The following is a 22,185-nucleotide window of genomic DNA, read 5'->3' on the forward strand; positions in this document are numbered from 1 at the left end:
TTCCCCTAATAATTCCCTTCCTATAAGGGATAGTTTTCCTGATGAACAATTGTTCTCTGTTTCCCAATCACCTTGGTATGCAAATATAGTGAATTATCTTGTTACTGGTCGAATGCCTCAACATTGGGGTAAGCAAGATCGTTCTAGGTTTTTAGCCGAGGTTAAGCATTTCTTTTGGGACGATCCTTATCTGTTTAAGTATTGTCCAGACCAGATTATTAGGAGATGTGTATCTGAGAGTGACCAGTCTAGTATTATATCCTTTTGTCATGAACATGCATGTGGGGGTCATTTTAGTGCTAAGAAGACTACTGCTAAATTTTGCAGTGTGGATTTTACTGGCCTTCGTTGTTTAAAGATTCCCATAGTCATTGTGTTTCTTGTGAGCATTGCCAGAAGTTAGGAACCATTTCCCGTAGAAATATGATTCCTTTGAACCCTATTTTAGTGATTGAGGTCTTTGATGTGTGGGGCATTGATTTTATGGGTCCATTTCCTATTTCGTTTGGTTATCTTTACATACTTGTCGCTGTAGACTATGTGTCTAAGTGGGTTGAGGCGGTTCCATGTAAAACAAATGACCACAGGGTCGTAGTCCAGTTTTTGAAAGAGAATATACTTACACGTTTTGGTACGCCTCGAGCTATAATTAGTGATGGAGGTTCACACTTTTTTAATAGACCGTTTGCTCTTTCAATGAAACAATACGGTATTACCCATAAAATAGCAACCCCGTATCACCCTCAGACTAGTGGTCAGGTAGAGGTTTCCAATAGGAAAATTAAACGTATTCTAGAGAAAACAGTTAATCCAAATAGGAAAGACTGGTCGTCGAGGCTTACTGATGCCTTATGGGATTACCGTACTGCGTTTAAGACACCCATTGGAATGTCACCTTATCGTTTAGTATTTGGCAAGGCATGTCACCTGCCTGTTGAGTTAGAGCATCGAGCCTATTGGGCTATTAAGAACTTAGACTTTTCACTTGACAAGGCAGGATCTCAAAGAAAGCTCCAGCTCAATGAGTTGGACGAGATTCGTAGAGATGCATACGATAGTGCTAAGGAGTATAAGAACACAATGAAACTTGTGCATGATAGGAATATTTTTCTCCAGGTCAAAAAGTTCTTCTATATGACACTCGGTTGCATCTATTCCCCGGGAAGTTGCGCTCTCGATGGACCGGTCCTTTTGTGGTACGTACTGTTTTTTTCTCATGGCGCTGTTGAGATTGAGACACCAGATGGTAGTATCTCTTCGAAGGTTAACGGTCAGCGACTGAAGCCCGTTTTAGAGCCTTTTCCTACAGGTGATGTTGAGGAGGTCCCTCTGGAGGACCCTGTTTACCTTGATTGACCATCGAGGCGATTTTTTATGTTGTATATTATTTTTGTAGGTTTTTTGTTACACTTCACCCAGGTACTATCTTTCCGACTTCTCTCTTTACTATTTCCTCATGTTACTTATATTTTTGGTATTTTTCTTTAATTATAAACATTGAGGACAATGTTAGATTTAAGTTTGGGGGTGGTGTAGAACTTTTTGTTACCTTTTCGTTGCAATAAATAAACTCCGGAGCCTAGAAATGTATCCTTATTAAGGATGGCACTACCCAATCTAAGTGGATGGAAGCATTTTGGTTGTAGGAGTTGAGGGACCAATCTGATTAGATGGAAACATCTAAAGAGTCTATTCATAAAAGCACAAAGCTCAGGTGTTAGAAATAACATGGTAGTTTCGCCATATCTCATTGAGTCCTTTTCACTTCTATTTTTATTTTTTTTATTTTTAAAATATGTTTCTCTAAGTGATTAGGTGGGGCTCACGATTCAAGTTGTTACCATTGTTAGGGTGCAATAGAGTGATTGAGATAGCCAAAAAAAAAAGAGAAATTGAGACCAGACCATCAGACCAACTGGAATAAATTCAATAAAGTCGACCACTGGAACCCTTGTATATGCCAGTTGTGTTTACCTAGAGTTAGGATTATCGACCACTGGTACCCTTGTATATGCCAGTGTGTTGATATTAGTCAGACCGGTATCTCAATCCATTAGGATAGGTTCATTATGGAAGTGGCCTTCAGACAGATATGAGAAACACCGTTCACCTTAGTCAACATCAAAACCATCTATGTTTTTCTATATCCATCTTCTTAATCTATCCATGTGATTTGTTTGATTCTGAGTTTGGATGCGACTATCTGAGTAGAGCTCTGTCACTTTATATGAATTTTAGTATGCTTGAGTGCGAACTCGTGTACATCAACTGGAATTTCGCATCAGGGTACTTCCTCCTGTAGTCAATAAGTATGCCAACCAAGGAGATTCTTTAGTGCCTTCCAAGGTTCTGTGTAGATAGATAGGGTCTGGAGTATAAAGGTTTTGTGGGTATACCTCTGGTAAGCCCTCCGGAGATAACACTCCGCCACTAGAGACACCTAGGGGTTTAAAGGCTTATTGCATACGCTAAATGCAATCGACGATGCCTGCGACAGTGAGTTAGGATTTTATTTCTATTTTATTTTTGCTCGAGGACTAGCAAATAATAGGTTTGGGGGTATTTGATAGACACATTTTTGTGTCTGATTTGTCTCGATTCTATATATTGTTAGGGCTCATTTTTGTACTTATTATGGTGTTTTATTTATTTGTAGGTATTTTTGGACAGTAAACATTTTTGGAAAAAATTGGCTCGAAAAGTTGTCGGAAAGCACCCGGAGGACACTTGTTATTCGGACCCTCGGTTTGGATAAGGGGCACCCCCAGGACACCCCTTAAGGCAGCTGCTAAAGGCACCCCTACTCTGGATAGGGGGCGCCCCCCTTTCTTCACAAATTCAAATTTCAAATTTGGCGGTAAAACAAACCAACATGCATGCAGATTAGGGTTCGCATTCTTGGGAAGATTTAAGGAGATTCAATCTCGGATTTTTGTTGGGCTGGACTTCCTAGAGCATAACAGGGTCGGTATATGTGATTAGATCGAATGAATTGGGTTAGATCGACCGGGAGAAGGAGACAGAGGTGTTGTGGTCACGGGTTGCTGTTGGAGTATTTTTCGACAATTCAGGGAGATTAAAGGCTAGAAAAGCTTCCCCAACATTCGTAGTTATCTAATAAAACGTTTTGAAGTATTGGGAGAGGTCAAATACGCGTGAAGAGAGTTTGGCAGGAAAAAAACTCTGAAACTTGCTGTGGAGATAAACCAAGATTTTGGGGGAGATTTAATCGAGCCGTGGCCTATAAAAGGAGAGGGGATAAGTCATATAAGGGGTAGGCAACCTTAGGAGAAGTTTAGAGGAGAATAGAGAGCCGAAATCACGAGTTGAAAATTGTTTTCTGCTGCTGCTGCACCAAGAACACGAAGAACATTGACGCACAAGCAACTGTCGCAGCAAACTATCGTTGTTTCACAGCAGTACATATGTGTCGTTCATCACAGCGGTTGCATTAGGTCTTTAGCTACTATTTCTCCCTGTAACAGTGATTCTGCAACACCAACAAACTGTTGCGAATCGTCTGTATTATCACTTTTTATCTCTTTAATCATCTTTTGGGCCATAAACAATTATTTTGAGATCATGATTAATATGAGGAGCTAAACCCCATTGCTGAGGCGATAGAGGAAGCTATTTTTCCAACAAAAAGCGGTACGATCTATTTTATTTAATTTATTGCAATTATTATTATGATTATTTGCCTTGAACTATTATTGAATATGATTTTTATTTGAGTGATTGTGATCTATTTTGATGGAGTATGCTTAGTTTATAGACTCTTGATGCTTCATACTTGGTATTTACAATTATTACTTTTGAAAATCTATTAGTTGCAATATTTTAGAATCAAATTAAACGAGAAAATTGCATGAATATAAATATTTGGACCAAATTACTTTGAACTTGGAAAATAGTGGAATCTTAGCCTCAGTGTTCTTTTAATATTGATACCAACTTTGTCGGTGTTTGTTATAATTATTAGCGAGTTTTCTATTTAGTTTTGAATTTAAGTCTAAAGTTATCCTTCACAAGTTCGAGAATGAAATCACTTTTTACCACTATCTACAAATCACATCACCTACGACCCAAAAGAGAGCTTCAACTAGGGGAGCGGGAGTGTCCCTCGTAAGTTTCTTCCTTCCTATGATATTCTTTCCGAATTTGTATGCAGTTTGATTTTGCTGCAACCGAGGTTGTGGTGCTAAGGTATCAATTAGTCATGCACCTAAATTGATCTACACGGATAACTGTAGCGGGACATATTTTGTTCTGCCACATGTACATCTGCTGAGCATGGCACTCATTGTCTAGCCTTGTGCTGTTATTGTACTTGTACTGTCGCAGGAATTTGATGACATACTTTGCAAGTCAGTGATCCAACTCTTGTAGTGTTGTTATCTAATTCTCTCATTATAAGAAGCTGAGAACCGTTACTGTAAAATCCCATTAAGAGCTTTGCAGCAAAATTTGATTTCATATCTTACATCCCTTTACTAAAATTAGACACTTCTTTCCCCCCATATATTCATGGGCTACCAATACTAAATGTATATTTCTTCCTCCCTACAGATGCGATTTCGTGAACTTCAGAAATAACACAACATGTTTGAAGTGCAGCTATGATCATCCCAAAGACATTAAAAGGGAAGTAAGCTGATTAAATATGCAATAGACCTCAGATTAGCTTCTTAAGCTACAATAATGAAACTCATTTATCTCCCTAGGTAAAAACAATGCATTAAGAAATTGTTCCCTTTGTTGACATGGGCCTGGAGTGAGTAAATCAGTTTCCTTTTCTGTTTGTTTTTTTTTTCTTCCTTTTGTAATCTAAAACTAGCCATCATTTAATTTTTCCGTTATTCAGCTGTTTTTCCTATTGCAAAAATCTTTTATTCTTTTACCTCTGAAGATGGGATCATTGTTACCATAATGGTACTACTGATATCCCACGGTAATTCCTTCTGATATATTTTTATTTTATCATCACTTTATTTCATGAATAGAAACTCTTAGTACTCAAATTCATTCCTTAGCTCATCAAGAATCCAGAGAACAACGTTCTTGCGGAGGCTGACATTGGTGCTCGAGCTCATGAATTATTCAAACAGTGACCAGAGTGTTTAACTTTGGCCGGAGTCAAAACGGAATACGATACAGGGCGTATAACAAGCCGGAATATCTCTATTTGACCAGTCAATTACTCCTTACGATTTCCTTTACCTAGTTCTAATTGGTTTGTTTTTCTTAGTCGTATATTTCGTATATAAGAAGAAAAGATATCCTATATTTGTATTTCTTGAGTCGCAGTAAAAAAAACAACAAAAAGAACCCTAAACATAGAAGAACGGCGATGGATGCTCAGAGAAAACAGATGAAAGAAGACATCATCAAAATGCTCCTCTCTATCCATTCTTCATCTCTTTCTCCTCCTAATTCTTCATCTGAACTTATTACTAGAACTAAATCTTCAACACGAACAGAGAAACTCAAAATGCTGATTGAAGATCATCTTCCTTCTATGTTCACGGCTAATCTCATTATCCCTACTCATCCTCCTTACGCAGTGGTACGTCCCTAATTCTTCATTTAATACAAGTTTTATAGCCACATTTTTTTTTACTGTTCCATTGGAATTGTTTACTGCTCTGTTAAAAAATAATTGGATTTTTCTAATTAACTTTTTCTTTGTTTGTTTGTTTGTTGTTCAGATGATACTGGAAGCAATAAGGAATCTGAGAGGGAAAGGAAAACATACAAACGAAAAATCAATGTCAAATTACATCAACACAAATTTTGAAGGACTACCATGGGCAGCTTCTAAGTTTCTCAATCATCATCTAAAAGAACTCGTTAATTCTGGTGAGATAAGTTTCGTATCTACTACTTCAACCTATCACCTCGCAGAACAAGATGAGGTGGTTCAAAACCCTAACCCTGGTTCAACCCGCCTTAGTTCAACCCGTGATCATAATAAGGAAGAGTCTTGTTCTTCTCAACAACAAAAGAAAAGAAGACGGTTGCGGAAAAAGTGGAAGGATAGTGTTAAGGAGGAAGAGCCTTGTTCTGATATGGTACTAGTATCCCCACCAGAGGATGATGATGTATTTAGCTTGGATGAAAATAATGAAACAATGGCTGTTAAGCCATTGCAGAAACAAATGCCAGAAATGAACACTCCACTTAAAGAATCAGTGGAGGAGAAGCATCAAAGTGCAGTTGTGGAACATCCAACTGCTGAGAAGACCTTGTTGGTTTATCCTAGAAAGAGAAAGAGATCACTAATGACTAGTTCTTCCAAGATGTCCGAGTCGTCTACTACGACTACGGTGGAGGGAGCAAATGGTAGTGAAACAAGTACTACTCATCATAATGATAGATTGACGATGACAGTCCCTACACCAAATGGAAGTGCTGATCAAAATGATGTTCATATACCAAAGAGGCGCCGTATTTCAGGCAAAGTGAAATGGATGAAGTTTCAACAAAGCCAGCCACAGCGTGAATTTCGACCTAGACGTGTTCCAGTTTTACGTATGTAAAGAAACTAAGAAGGGCGTGATTACATTGTGCCCATTATTTTTGGCGCATGATTTGTACTGACATTTTTTGGTTGTAAATACTTTAACATGGCTTAATGTTACACCACTTGGTTACGGTCCCAAATCCACCTATCCCGAAATTCTCCAAATCCCATATCTCCTGCAACAAACACCTAAATTTAGGATTGTATTTGAAAAAAAACAAACTAAATGCATTTATACGGATGCATGCGTGAAGCGGTTCATTCTAGAGCTTTATTCCTTCATTATTATTTTTCGAATAGTGTGCTATCATATTCCCTGTGCATAGAAGATAGTGACAAGACTCTCCATTCAAGCTTCCCTTACAGATTCCCCAGTACATGCATGCACGAAGCAGTCCATTCCCGAGCGTTTCAAATTTTCCTCATTCAATTTTTCGATGCATAAAAGATAGTGCTAAAGACTTAAATTCTCCATTCAAGCTTCCCTTATAAATAACCCCAGCAGATCCTCAACTTTGCATTACCTATCTGTCTGTCTCCCTCTCTCTGTTCAGCGTCAACTTCATTTCAAAAAACAAAATGAAATTTCCTGGTATGAACAGTCAAACCAAACCAGAAGAATCCGAACAGAACTCTAACACCTTTAATCTCTAACTTCAATGATCGTATACGTCCCATGCTCGATGCTGCCGACAAACTCCGTCATTTGAAAGTCATGGATGAAGGAATACAACTTCCAACGATTGTTGTAGTTGGAGATCAGTCTTCAGGTAAATCAAGTGTACTCGAATCCTTGGCTGGTATTAGTCTTCCTAGAGGCCATGGAATCTGCACTCGTGTTCCTCTGATAATGCGTCTCCAGAATCATTCTTCACCTGAACCAAAACTTCACTTGGAATATCATGGAAAGCAAATCCCTACTGATGAAGCAAGCATTTCTGAAGCAATTTGTTCTGCAACTGACGAGATTGCAGGAGATGGTAAGTGCGTCTCAAATACTCCTCTTACTCTTGTAGTTAACAAGAAAGGAGTTCCAGATCTGACAATGGTTGATTTACCTGGAATTACTAGAGTTCTTGTTCATGGTCAGCCAGAAGACATCTATGAACAGATTAACAATATCATAATGGAGTATATCAAACCTAAAGAAAGCATTATTCTTAATGTTTTATCTGCCACTGTTGATTTTCCTACGTGTGAGTCGATCAGAATGTCTCAGAAAGTTGACAAGTCTGGTGAGAGGACTTTGGCTGTTGTTACCAAAGTTGATAAATCTATGAGAAAGTTACTGCTGATGATGTTAATATTGGTCTTGGCTACGTTTGCGTAAGGAATCGTATTGGTGATGAGACTTATGAACAGGCGAGGGTCGAGGAGGCTACATTGTTTCGTTCGCACCCGTGGCTGTCAAAGATTGATAAATTTATTGTTGGTGTGCCAGTTTTGGCTCAAAAGCTGGTGCAAATTCAGGCAACCAGTATTTCTAATTGTTTGCCTGATATAGTGAAAAAGTTTAATGAAAAGCTTAACCAGAATGCAGCAGAACTCAATAACATGCCAAGAAACCTTTCCAGCATTGCTGATGCTGTAACCGCATTTATGCGTGTCCTTGGATCTGCCAAGGAGACACTAAGGAAGATCCTTATCACTGGAGAATTCAATGAGTTCCCAGATGATGGAAACATGCATTGCACAGCTTGGTTGTCTGAGATGCTAGATTGTTACGCTACTGAGCTGGAGTCCAAGTCTCCATGGAACAACAATAGAGATAGTTTTCTAATGGAGGAGGTTAAGGTTTTAGGGGAGACAAAAGGTATTGGGCTTCCTAACTTCCTACCTCGCACAGCTTTTATCACCATCTTACAGAGAAGAGTTGAGGTGATAGCAGAAACTCCAATTGAGTTTGCACAAAAGGTTTGGAATTATGTTGAAGATGTCTTCGTCCGCGTACTTGTGATGAAATCTGAAAGTTATCCTCAGCTTCAATCTCTTACTAGATGGGCTGCACATAATGTGATGACAAAGGTAAGGAACGATTCAATAGAACGAGTGAAGGAGATTGTGGAGATGGAGAAAATGGCTGACTATAGCTGCAGTCCTGACTACATCTCAACATGGACTAGGCTGATGTTGCAGCAGCAGCAATTCAAGGATTTCATGATTGATGGGTCCAAACCCAAGAAATTACACTTTGAAATGTTAGGTGATGTTGAATTTGGTCACTTGAAGGACACTCAAATTGTCCAGCAGGCCTTTGATATCAAGATGAGATTGATGTCACACTGGAAGATTGTTCTCAGGAGGTTGGTTGACAGTTTGGCCCTTCATTTGCTCTTTACTGTTCAGAATCTTGTCAACAAGGATATGGAGCAAGACATTACCAGTGAACTCATGGGTGGTCCTAGTGGCTGTGGCGGTATTGAAAGGATGCTGGAAGAGTCACCTTCTGTGGCAGCGAAACGTGAAAAGTTGAACCGAAGCATTAAACTGCTCAGGGACTCCAAGGATGTGGTTGCAAATATTATCGATCGCATTTCTCTCAATGGCAAAAGATCTAACTAGAGATATCTGTTTTTGCTGCTTCTGTTCTTATTCTACTTTTATTTCATTTTCTGGGTTTTCTAACTAGAGATATCTGTTTTTGCTGCTTCTGTTCTTATTCTACTTTTATTTCATTTTCTGGGTTTTTAGTTTGTTATGCCTAGCTATCTTTGAACTTTGAAGTTGAGTCTGTTTCTGGGATGCTTTTGATTTTCTGTTGGAACTAGGTGTTTGTTATTGTTCTGTTAGTGTCTATGTTGGTGGTGATTATCTTTTAATATATATCTACAAATTTGGTTTAGTATGTCTTGTATCCTCATTTTAATTCTTTTGTCCCTGCTTGTCTGTTCCAAACTGGAAAAACTGAACCTCTGATCACACACAGCTTAAAACTCCATTTTTGGTAGGCACAGAAAAATAAAGCACCCCAAGAATGAACCAGTCTTCAAACTACCCTTAATTCCACTTAAACTGCCTTGAATGATGAAGTTCAATTTTTAGTATTTCCATTATTGTTCAGCATTACAGCTTAGGCAACTGCATGTAAAACACATATCGAAGTAGAGAGCCGAGCCAAAAATCGAAATAACACTTCTGCAAGCATATCTAAACTCTTCTTACTACATGCTACCAGATTTTGAATACAGAAAATTTCACTATTTAGCATGACAATAGTCAGCAAATTCATAGACATACAAAACTGGATCTGTTTTCACCACCATTGGCCAACATAGAAGACCAAGGAGCTGAAAACAACTAGGACAAATCATACTTCTAACCAGGCAAGCAGAATGAGGATAAATCGAACATGTAGCTACGCGCCATTGATTTTAATGTCCTCAAGATTCGCTGATTAGAGATTGCAGCTCTTTCTGAAAAGTCGGAACTTTTTTTGCTTCAAGGGCCATGACTAGTCCCATGGGGTTGTAGTTCTTCATCTGCAAATATAAGAAATCGTTGTTGACAAAAATACACAGACATGATATCAAACAATTTAATGGAAGGGATAGGAAAATGTTGACAATATTAAATGCTTACCTCGTCAGTTGGCCGAGATCGCAGAGGAAAGGTGAAGGACCATAAGCTTAGCTGCAATGAATATGGAAAGTTGTTAATATAGAATATATAAACTAAAAAACTAATTACAGTTTGTAATACTTCAAAATTAACGGGTTGATACCTTGTGAAAAACTTCATCCTCAGGCCATACATATAGTATTGGTTCGTCACTATCATTTTTTGATGTACCTTTCCGCTGGTTGGCATTATTAAGCTACAATTTTGCATCAAAAGAAGAAAGGAAAGAAGGTAAAAGAAGAGAACTGTTACTTAAAGCTAATGTTTAAGCAAATAAATCCATAGTATTCGTCAAATGAAAATACATGTAAATGAGTTGAAAAGAAATACCTTGTAAATTCGGGTAATCAGTAGATGAACCTTAAATTTGAAATAAGTTGGCTGCAAAAGAAAATGGAGCAAAGACTTAGCATCTAGGGTGGCGCATGCATTAGAACGAAGAAGAAGAAGAAGAAGAAGAAGAAGAAGAAGCCATCTTAAATCCATGTAGATCCCAAACGATATTCTGATCTAACCTCATGTTTAGCCGCCTGTGCCACTTCATTGAAGAGTATATTATAAAGGGGAGGCAAAAGCTCAGGAGGGATATTATTCACATGCTTGATGACCAAGAGTCCTATACCCTGTGCTTCCTCATTCAAAAGTATTCTCAAGTCACCTACAATGTCCTTTTCTTTACATGATCGAAGCAAAAAATTCTTGAGCTCCTTGATGGGTTTGGTATCCTGGTATCAGGGAAAGAAATAGAACAAGAACTCAGTAAAAAACCATGTAAAATATTACTTTGCAACAGCAGCAGCAATGCAGTCAGAAAAAAAAAAATGCTTGCCTTATACCGACCCAAGTTTAGGGCAGTGACAATGGAGTATAGGCAGTCATCATTTTCATCCTCCTCATCTTCTATTTTGACCACGGTACCTACTGTGGTTTGTCCCAGAATCAAGTCTACAAAACCACTCAAGTCCCACTGGTGGTCATCCAGGTAAGTATGCAGCAAAACCTTCACTCCATGGAAGTCTTCAGGTTTTGGACTGAAGAAGTCAAAGTCTAATTGGACGATTCCCTGTCCAGGTAAACAGATTTGTAAGAAAAGAGAAGATTAAAATTAAAAATCTAAAATTACCACTCGAACTTTGATTACCCCATCATTTTCTTCTTCACTGTCATTTTCTACTTCACTATCACTTTCTTCTTCACTGGAAGATTCAGAGAGCACACCCTTTCCTTTCATACAACGCTTTTCAATCTCGTCGCCTAAAAAGTAACATTTTGATAAAAAGATTACCTTACTGAATGTCTAAGATAATTGAAGAAACATAGAACATTCTCAAATGGTATTGGAGTCTAAATCTTTTGGCAGATGATAGCAATATCCCAGTGGCCGAGACGGTAACAAGAAAATACAAACAAAGGGAGAAAGTGTTGCAATACCTTGGGATTTGACGGGAGCTTTCTCGTCTGACTTAGAAGAGCTGAGCTGCTTCAATTTGGTGGATTTGCAAGCCATCAAATCAACATTACGGGCAAATGAGGAGAAGCCTAAAGGCCTATGGCGGCGATTAGATGGTCGACGGGTCATAACTTACTTTTCTTTAGGTTGCAAACCAAAAATGACCTGATACAAAGATCAAAAAACATTATGATGATATAATCTAAAATCTTTTAGGTGTTTTATACTCATCTTAGAAGGTTAATAATGCACACAGCTGAAATTGCAAGGTTAATAATACGAAGATTAAGAGCGTACACCAAATGCATACAAGACATCATGTTCTAGGAAACCCCATTAGCTTCAACAAACCAAAAACGATATTTTTGCAACCAAACCAAAAAAAAAAATCTCATTTTGTCAAAATGAGATGATTCAACTGATAAGGCTCCCATGAAAATTTCACCAAACGGTAAACAGTCAAATTAAAAAAGTACAGAACCATCAGAGGCTTGGTAATCTTAGCGACAACGGAAACTAGATGTTAGATCAGGTACAACTTACACAAACAAGTTCTAATCTATCCTCAACAACGCAGCAACTAACAGAATAAGTTATTAGGCTCAGCAAAAAGATGAATAAGACTAATTTATAGACAAACATTAATGTTCACCTACTAATATCACCATGATAGGATTACAGAAAACAGATCAAAATGTGTTCAATCAACAATCAAAATTAGAAAATCATACAATGTCTTCAACATCTCTAAAATCCATCTACTAGGCTTCAAAATCAAATTAACCGTCTCTACTTGAGAGGGTTTATCTTCCAGTGTCACCACCAGATAGCCTGAAGGCTTCAAAATCAAATTAAACGTTATTCGTGTATGATTATACGAGTTCTTCTTTTTCATCTAGTTTCTCCTAATTTTGATTGACAGTTCTACAGTTTTCCTTTATAGAAGAAGAAAATGCTTATAGGATCGCTCATAAGCATGAGAACACGTATACAGAAGTTGTACATGACATGTGAGATTTAAATCAAAAACTAGAAAAACAGAGATAGAAAAACCTGACTTCCAATTGATCTGATTCCGGTTTCTTCATGCAAATTGAAGAAAATCATTCCCGGAAGACAACAGTCTCTTACTAATTTGGAATTATTCGGCAAATAAATTCTCTGGTCCAATTCCTACTTGTACATGTTTTTTGAGCAACTTAAATGTTATATTCTTCACCAAAATCAACCTTCTGGTCCAATTCCTCAACAAACTAGAATGCTAAGGTCTCTTACTGAGTTAAGATAATGGATAATCCGCAAACAGTATAACCGGTTCAGTCCTTACTTCTATCAGTAATATAAGCAACCTATACAGATTACAGCTTTATATAAATCAACTTTCTGGAACCATTCCTGGAGAAATCGGAAATCTAAGTTCAGTACTTACTACATTCTATAAACCCTATGTATAGTGCCATGAATATGCTTATTAAATTCACGCTATAGATACAAAACTTGTAACACTTCTCATAATTTAGTTTCCCCACACCTGACTTTAGGGTCAAATTTCAAAAATGCATTTTATCACACAGCATCGAATCTAAAGAGGTAATGCATACTATAAGAACACGATCAACACAAAACTATTTATTACGAATCAAATAGGCATGCACTCCATTTCACAAATGGAGTGGGTCCTCTTTAAATTTTATTGCACATGGGGATGCAAAGGAACACCTTTCAGTGAGAACTTTCCACAAGCTACAAGCACTTATCTAAATTAGGATCAGGTACCTCGAGCCATGTCCAACACCCAGTACCAGGGTGTGCCATTTTGAGGTCGATATGTCAGACACCAACATTCTCACCCCTACAATTGTTGAAAAGATTACAAATATTTCGTATACATTTTTTTTTGTTGTTCTTTTTTTTTTTCCGAGCATGCTGAAACTCCAAATGTTTCAACAGTATTTGTATGTTTGATAATATGCATGTTGGCACAAACTTTCGCAACACCCAGAGCCACAATCAACAGAAGAAGAAAAGGATGTAGCAGTGATAATTTTGAATAAGAAAGGGAAAAAGGCAGATGTCAACAAGGACTCGAATCTGACCACAATGAAGATCATCATTACTAGGTCCATTATTCATTATTCTGGTAAGAATTTATTAAAAGCTAACCTACTCCTAACTCAAACAGAAATACAACTCTTTCAAGATGAAAACTTAAGAAAAATCTGTGTCAAGTTTCGTTTAGCATTTATGAAAAGCTAACCTATTCACATTCACTTTCTGTAACTCACAACTCTTTCAAGATGAAAACTTAAGAAAAATCTGTGTCAAGTTTCATTTTGCATCTATGATTATGTGCATGTCCATCTAACCATTTTTCTTCTTTCATTGAGTTGTTACGGTTAGATGATCATCAGCAAACACATTCATAGTCGAATGCATTCTTACTTCATTTTTCCCGGGAATTCTGCACAAATTCCTGGATGTGTTGGAAAAATGAGTTTTTGGGTAAGAACCAAGAACCCATTTTAGGAAATTCTACTTCAATACTGAATGGTGTTCCAAGGATTCAAACCTGTATGAAGCACTGCAATTCAATCAGACCCAAATACTGCCATACAGGATCTTAGGGAAACGCAGAGGACAAACACAGTAAATTATAAGACTAACTGAACTCAACTGAATCTCTGAAACTAGAACTTCAGACACCCAATATTGGAACCATCATAGTATCATAAAGCTTAAACTCAACCTAGGGAGTGGTGAAACATTGGAAGTGTAGCTACTATAATATGACTTACTACATTGCAGAGTCAGTACACAGCCAATGTACGTCAATTTATCGGCCAAAAAGGAAGAAAAGACGATACAAGAAACAAGAACGACAGGAACACTTCAGAAAAAAGCTAGAAAAAATGGGTTTTAGTTACAGTACACAACCAGAGGCAGCACAACCACTTTGTGCAAACGGATGTAGATTCTTTGGAAACAGTAACAACAGCTACGAATGAATTTATGTAGTTAAGTCTTATTAATAGTGATCCTCAACTCAAGAACAATCCCTTTTAGCAAAAGCGGCTTTTTGAGTCCCTAAAATTAACCAAAAGGAAAATAGTTTCAATTGAGATAAAATTTCAAACCTGATGAATTAATATTAGTCTTCACCAACGTCTGCAATTCCTCAGAATCTCCACCCCCAGTTTTTTCTTCAGCGCCTGTTTGAGACAACAGAAAATTGAACAAGGGTTTAGGTTTGTTTTTTTATATTCTTATGAAGGGTATTCTCGGTATCCTAACATTATTTGACTAAAAACTAAAAAGCCCTCCTTTCCTTCTCCTCTCTACTGCTCTCCTCTGAAATTTCATCAACTTCTTCTTGTAATTAAAGTGTTGAACAAAGAAAAACTGGTGGGTTTCTCATAACATTTTCTATCATTAACTGTGATCTTTGGATTCTGAAGTAGAATAAGGTAATAAAAATCCCTTATTTTTTTTCTTTTAAACAGATTAATGTGCATTTTTTGATCTTCATATTCCTCTGTGTATCCTCAAATTGCTTACTTTGGTGAAGCTGAATGATGTTAAACTCTACTGATTATATTGAATTTAGTAGCTTATGTAAAGAATTAGGATTGGGTTAGGGTTACGGGTGGCGGATTCAGACAGTTCACACCCTTAGCCCTAACTCAGATCATCTACTTTCCAACCCTAATATTTATTTGAATTCATGTCTGGCAATGTAATTGAATCAGATCAATCATGGAGGCGAATCTAAGTCCCACGCAAACACGCAAAAGAAATCTGAAATCGGTGGTGTGGAAGGACTTTGATCTGATTGAAGAAAATGGAAAAGAGAAAGCAAAGTGTAAACATTGTGGGATGAAGTATAGTTATGATTGTAAAAAAGGTGGAACATCAACTTTACAGCGTCATGTTCGAAAGTGTCACAGGTCCGAGTCGAATCAAAATGGTTTACTACTCTTATCTCAATTGGGTGAGAGGGATTTTATCAATGACAGTGAAGACAAGGTTGTTGACATGGATGAAGAAGAAGAAGAAGAAGATAAGATTGAAGAGGATCCCAGCTTTGAGTATAAACGCAAAAGAAATCGGAAATCTTCGGTGTGGAGTGAATATGATTTGGTTAAACGAGATGGAAAACAGAAAGCGAAGTGTAGACATTGTGGCATTGAGTATCTTCATGATAGTAAAAGAAGTGGGACGTCGACTCTACAACGGCATGTTCGAAAATGTCTCAAGCTTGGGCCAGATGAAATGTCAAAGGGAGCTGTAGCCGCTAATACTGATAGTCCCATACCTCCGAGAGCTAATGTTGGTCAGTTACTGTTACCACAAGTGAGTTGGAATGGTGATACAAGTACTCCATGTGCAGAGAAGGTGAACCATGTAGAGAAGGTAACCCGTGTAGAGAAGATAAACCATGTAGAGAAAGTAAACTGTGTTGAGAAGGTAAATCATGACATCTTTCGTGAAAAAATAGCCATGTCAATTGTAAAACATAACTATCCACTTGATATTGTGGAGCATGAGGGATTTAGAGACATATGCAGCTATCTAAATGCTAATGTTAAGCACATTTCCAGAGACACTGCTCAAGAAGATATTTTTCAATTGCATAAAAAACAAAAGGTTCTCATATTTAAGAGATTATCACCTTCCCCGGGGAATGTATGCCTTACACTAGATTTGTGGAAGTCTGGTACTACAGATGGGTATATATGTTTAGCAGTTCATTTTATAGATCCAGATTGGGTGCTACAGAAATTGGTTTTGAACTTTCTTCATTTGCAAACCCAACAGGAAGACCATGTAACTGCAAGTATGGTGGTTTCTGTGTTAGGTGAATGGGGAATTGAAGAGAAAATATTTTCTATTACTTCGAATAATTCAGATGTCACATGTGTTAAAGCACTGATGGATCAACTTTATCTGAAGGGTGTTCTGCATAATGCAAGGTCATGTTTCCATGTGCCTTGTTGTGCGCATATTTTGAATCTTATGGTGCAAGAAGGGTTAAGAACAGTTAATGTTGCAGTTGAGAAGGTTCGTGGATCAGTAAAGTATCTTAAAGCTTCCGAAGTAACAAATGCATTGTTCTTACACACTGCTATGAAGTTGGACTTGACACCAACGCGGGATCTATGCCTAGATGTTCCTACAAGGTGGAGTTCCACCTCTAATATGCTCGACAGTTGCATCGCATACCAGAAAGTATTTGAGCATTTAAAGTTAATTGATGAAAACTATCAAGATTGTCCTACTTCAGAAGAGTGGGAGCAAATTGCTGCAGTTTCTAAACTTCTTAAAGCATTTTATGATGTCACAAATATGTTTGCTGGAAGTAAGCGTCCTACAGCAAATGTATATTTCCAAGGAATATGGAAGATTCAAATGATTTTGAAGAAGGAACACAGCAGTTCAAATGAAATCGTTAGGCTTATGGCTGATAGAATGCAAATACAGTTCGTCAAATTCTGGACAGTTATCAGTCCAATACTGGCTATAGCAGTTGTTATGGATCCGCGCAGGAAACTTTCATTTGTGGATTTTTGTTACCAAAAGCTGTATCCTGAGACTTACATCCTCGAGGTGAAAAAGGTTCGTGATAAGATGGATTCACTCTACCGACAGTACTCGTCATGCAAGTCCACAGAAATCACAAGCAGCGCAGCAGCTAATATGGGATCAGTTGCTGAAGCAAATTCTACCTTCGATGTAGATGAGATTGGAGAAGATTTACAAGTAAGTCTTTTTTTCGAGTATGATGCTTATAAATGAGTTATGGTTAAAATTTCATCTGTTTGTTGTTGTATACATTTTTGTCTTTACTAATTTTTTTCTTTCTTCGTTTAGGAATTCGCCTCATTTCAAAGCTTAGATAGGCTGTCACAGATGTCAGAATTAGATTTTTACATTGTAGAACCACCGCTTCCTTTAAATCATGACTTGGACATTCTACATTTTTGGAAATCTCAAGAATATCGATATCCTAACCTTTCACGAATGGCACGCGATATTTTAACCATCCCTATATCAACAGTTGCCTCAGAGTCAGCATATAATAGTGAAGGAAGGGTACTCGACCAACATTGTAGTTCATTGACTCCTGAAATTGCTGAAGCATTGGTAACAACTCGTGATTGGCTATATGGAGTAAGTCTGTAGTGATGCCTTGATGTTTCATATGAAGTACTAGGCCTTGATGTAACTCTCGAGTGTTATTTTTGAATGTCCCGCTCCTTTTCTTTTGAGTTACGTCTGATGAATGTAATCACAATAGGTTGACTAAAAATGACATTCCCCCCTATTTCATGGATAGAGTTATTTGCATCACGGTTGGTAAAAAGTTTTGACAAACACATGCAGTCTACTAAGTTAAACGGCTGAAAAACTCAACCTCATGGATGCAATCGCAAATTTCTACTTAGTATAAGTGTGCTTTATTTTAAATTGGAGCCGTTAAGTATAAGAGTTGTTTCCTTCTGTAAAGGCCAGTTTGTACTTTGTACCACATTCTGTAATCGATTAGGTTATTATTTATTTATTTATTCGAAGCATGTATCTTGTTAAAAAACTAAAAGGCAATTACACTTGGATATCTGGTACTTATAAAGTCATTTAGTACAACTTTTTAAGAAATATGGAATTGCATGTTCCCATATTATTCCTGAGAGGTTCCCTGATCGGCTTCCATCGGCCTCGTAATATGTCAGTCCATCTGCTGCTTGGTTACCTTTTCTATAATTGTGCTGAATAACGCAAAATGAAATTTGGCGCATTCTCCATTTAATTTCAGCAATCATTCCTGTTAGGTTCCATGGAGGTTCAGCTGAGGAGTTTATGAAGCTCAATAGGTTTCAGAATCTGTCTCAAATAGCACTTTTCCATTGTTGCTCTGTTGTTATTTTAGATGCAATCAATGCAGTCCAGTTTCGGCCTTTAATGTTGTAGTTGTTCCCAATGGTTGTGTAAAAGCTATCAGAATTCTCGAGTTCGAATCCCAGCAAGTAAAACTCGCGCATGCAATCTGATTCCGGGATGGACCAACCTACTGAGGTGGTTGTTGTGGTTATGATGTTATTTGTTAGAGAACTGGTAGGTGGGTCTCCAGGAGAATAATCGGTAGTGTGCATTGCTTTACCCATTCAAATTCCTAATGTTGCAGCTGTAAGGCTCTGATTAAGATGTCTTCAAGCGTTGCGAGCAGTTTTCGATAGATGAGTTCATTTCTGGTTAACGAGGACATCATCATTCTACTTGAGGTTAGTAATTAAAATTGACTTGATCTTGCTTCCATTCCTAATGTATCTTTCAAGTCAGATTATATTGAAAACATAACACGCGAAGTTGTATATAATACTCTAGTGGTTAGACTTGGTCATATCATTATGATCAAAGTGTCAAGGAACTTATTGAATTACGAAGTATAAGCGCTTGTCTTTTGGAACTTCGTAAATATGACATCAACGTAATCTTTGTATTTAGTTACTTGATTATGTGTAAGATATAGGTATAATTTCACCCTAAGAATCGATATTTTATGACATTTGTTTAAATGAACTACATATATGAACTTGTTTCATAGTCGAAAGGAAATCATAATTGGTCAGATTCTTTATTGAATATCTTTTGAATGACCAATACAAGATGACAAGGTAGAACGTATCTTAACTTGTTGAGATTTGAAGTATAACCGGTCATAGCCTATATTGTGTAGCATGTTTTAATCGGTCACAAGCTACCTTTTTGAAGCAAGATGTAATCGATCACAAGCTAATTTAGGAAGTTAATTGTAATCGGTCACATGTTACTTTTGGAACCACGGTGTAACGGATCACAAGCTAACTTGGGAAGTAAGATGTAACCAATCACAAGCTTCATACGGGAAGCAAGGTGTAACCTGTCACAACCTGGTTTGGGAAGCATGGTATAACCGATCACAACTTACATTGTGGGTCATGCTAGAACCGATCCCAGTGAGCAAAACCGAGTTTCAAATATTCACATCTCTTTTTGTTTTGTGTGAAGCTTGGAAGTAGGGTTTGTTGAGAAACTTCTAGATGACAATATTATTTAACATGTATATAACTCTTATCATTAATTGTTCAAAGATATTCGTTTATACTCAAGGTGATCCCATACCGAAAAATTGAAAAGCATTTAATTATGATTTTCATAATATATGTTTTAATTACAGCAATTAAAGCATATCCTCTGGAAAATATTATTAGTTAACGTGCTAGAATAATAATAGAAGTTTTCTAAGGGAGTTTTTGGGAATATGGTTTGGTATTTAGTTAGAAATAGGAAAACCGAAATTAGGTACTTTAATGACTATCTTGAGAATATTTTCGGTTTTGGAATTTCCTTGTTGTACAAACAACTTTGGTCTATAAATACTTGAGTTTGCATTTCTTGCAAACTATCCTAAGAGCCAAGAAAACTTTAAACTTGTTGTTTCTGGTGGATCCGTCTATTTGGACAGGAAAGTACCATAATTAGGCAAAATCTCTTACGACCGCCCGTTTAAAGACTTTTGTGGGATCAAGAAACTCGCGGGTACCGTTGGTGGGAAACTTGATAATTACATTGTTATTTTAGTTTTTGATTATTGATTTGACTGACTCAACGTTGTTGTAACTTTGATTGCACCTAGTTTGATTATTCTTGATAGCTTTCTCTTCTGACATAAGGGTCACTAAAACTAGATCAAAGTATCAACGGTATCTTTAGAACAATCTTCAGATCTAAAGACATCTTGTGATAATTCATTGTTAACAGACTTTGTTCTGTGCGTGATTTGTCACAAGAGGATTCTAGTTATGTTGTGCACGTATCGAAAGCAATAGAAGATTTGAAGACGAAGAATAATTCTTATTAGTTTTTGTATCTTGTGGATTTAGTGCAAAAACCTCGATCGGCTGGGATCCAACTAGAATCGTGTTTATCTTTGATAGACTTAACTGATTAGTTGTGTGAGATCGATATCACCTTATAGTTTCTCTTTTAGATCTATATTTATTGCAAATCTAGAGTTTGATTATTTTGGTAATCAAAGTTTAGATTGTTCTAACCAAACAAAGCAGTTTATTAATTAGTTTAAACTAAGAACGCGGGGGTACAACAACCACACCCAATAATTCATTCGGTAATCTGTATGGATTAAAATCCAATATAATTTCGAGAGCACCTACTTAAAAGAGAGCTCAATCAAGAAAGATATCAAATAGCTTCATCTCTATTTATCAATACAATCAACAAATCAAACAGATAGAAATCCATGAGCCTGATTGATATGAGAAATAACTTGGACGGTACCAAAGATCAATGCCCAAGTGTCAATCAAGTTATATCCAACAACCAAGGTCGGGTTTATCAACTGATTGAACTACGCAAAACTTGTGATATTTCAATTATATAAACAAATATAATGCGGAAAAGAAATAACACAGACACCAGAAATTTTGTTAATGAGAAAACTGCAAATGCAGAAAAACCCCGGGACCTAGTCCAGATTTGAACACCACACTGTATTAAGACGCTACAGACACTAGCCTACTACAAGTTAACTTCGGACTAGAATTTACTTGATCCCTAACCAAGTCTCACACTGATTAAGGTATACAGTCTCGTTCCTTACGCCTCTACAACCACGTCAGATTCTGCGCACTTGATTTCCTTAGCTGATCTCACCCACAACTAAGAGTTGCTACGACCCAAAGTCGAAGACTTATAAACAAATATGTCTCCCACAGATATGTCTATTATTTTATTCTTTTTGTTCCGTCTTTTGATAAAATCAAGGTGAACAGGAACCAATTGATAGTCCGGTCTTATACTCTCGAAAAGCAGCCTGGAAATATCAATCACCTCACAATAACATAACTATATGGTGATAGAAGAAGTTATCGCGGAATCACAAAGTCTGGGACGAAGAACTGTTGTGATTACTTTTATATCTTACCTATTGAAGATAAGTCTCGAGTAAATGTTAGAGAAGATAAAACTCAATATGATAAAACAATTAAGATCAGAATACGCAACTACAGAGAAAATAGTTGGATCTGGCTTCACGAATCCCAAATGAAGTCTTTAAGTCGTTAACCTAATATGGTTTTGGAAAAACCTAGGTTAAAGGAGAATCGACTCTAGTTTGCAACTAGGACACATGAAAGTGTCGGGATTAGGTTTTCCAGTTGCTAGAGTTCTCCCTTATATAGTACTTCAAATCAAGGTTTGCTTATAATCAAAGCTAAGATAGCTTAGTAACAAAGCATTTAATATGCACCGTTAGATGAAATCTTGATTTAAGATTAAAGCTAGGTCTGCTTAGAAATTAAGCAATTAACCTCCACCGTTAGATGGTCTTATCTTGTTACACATAAATGAAATATACTTATATTTGGATATGGGTAACCGTACCTAAACGTGTAAATAAAGTTGGCTCAATAACAGTTAACCAAAGTTAGCCATATGAACAATTTTGTCTTAGCCTTATTCATCAAACACTTCTAAACCAAATATGATAATCAATCAATCATGATAGATAATCAAATGAATCTAATTGTGTTTCAAACAG

General features: G+C 37.1%; 2 protein-coding genes and 1 pseudogene across 3 annotated transcripts; 2 read left to right on the plus strand and 1 right to left on the minus strand.

The window, feature by feature from the left end:
* The first annotated feature begins 5,350 nt into the window (after window positions 1–5,350).
* On the plus strand, window positions 5,351–9,085 carry LOC113272550 (annotated as a pseudogene).
* A 455-nt stretch (window positions 9,086–9,540) lies between these two features.
* Window positions 9,541–14,861, minus strand: LOC113275557 (protein BCCIP homolog). Its single transcript, XM_026525090.1, has 9 exons — window positions 14,726–14,861; window positions 11,573–11,756; window positions 11,283–11,395; window positions 10,971–11,204; window positions 10,657–10,866; window positions 10,472–10,522; window positions 10,245–10,337; window positions 10,103–10,153; window positions 9,541–10,002 (listed from the first exon to the last, which is right to left on the minus strand). The coding sequence occupies exons 2-9, from the start codon at window positions 11,718–11,720 to the stop codon at window positions 9,904–9,906; spliced, it is 999 nt and encodes a 332-aa protein (XP_026380875.1). The 5' UTR covers window positions 11,721–11,756; window positions 14,726–14,861; the 3' UTR covers window positions 9,541–9,903.
* A 37-nt stretch (window positions 14,862–14,898) lies between these two features.
* Window positions 14,899–18,965, plus strand: LOC113275556 (zinc finger BED domain-containing protein RICESLEEPER 2-like). 2 transcript variants are annotated; one of them, XM_026525089.1, is made up of 3 exons: window positions 14,899–15,055; window positions 15,338–17,348; window positions 18,419–18,965. In XM_026525089.1, the coding sequence occupies exons 2-3, from the start codon at window positions 15,345–15,347 to the stop codon at window positions 18,437–18,439; spliced, it is 2,025 nt and encodes a 674-aa protein (XP_026380874.1). In that variant the 5' UTR covers window positions 14,899–15,055; window positions 15,338–15,344; the 3' UTR covers window positions 18,440–18,965. The 2 variants fall into 2 exon arrangements, with proteins under 2 accessions (XP_026380874.1, XP_026380873.1); XM_026525088.1 differs by lacking the exon at window positions 18,419–18,965 and adding an exon at window positions 17,460–18,150 and having other exon boundaries at window positions 14,900–15,055.
* Window positions 18,966–22,185: the final 3,220 nt, after the last annotated feature.

Source organism: Papaver somniferum, chromosome 4 (genome assembly GCF_003573695.1).
Source record: "Papaver somniferum cultivar HN1 chromosome 4, ASM357369v1, whole genome shotgun sequence".
In the NCBI taxonomy this organism is placed as follows: domain Eukaryota; kingdom Viridiplantae; phylum Streptophyta; class Magnoliopsida; order Ranunculales; family Papaveraceae; genus Papaver; species Papaver somniferum.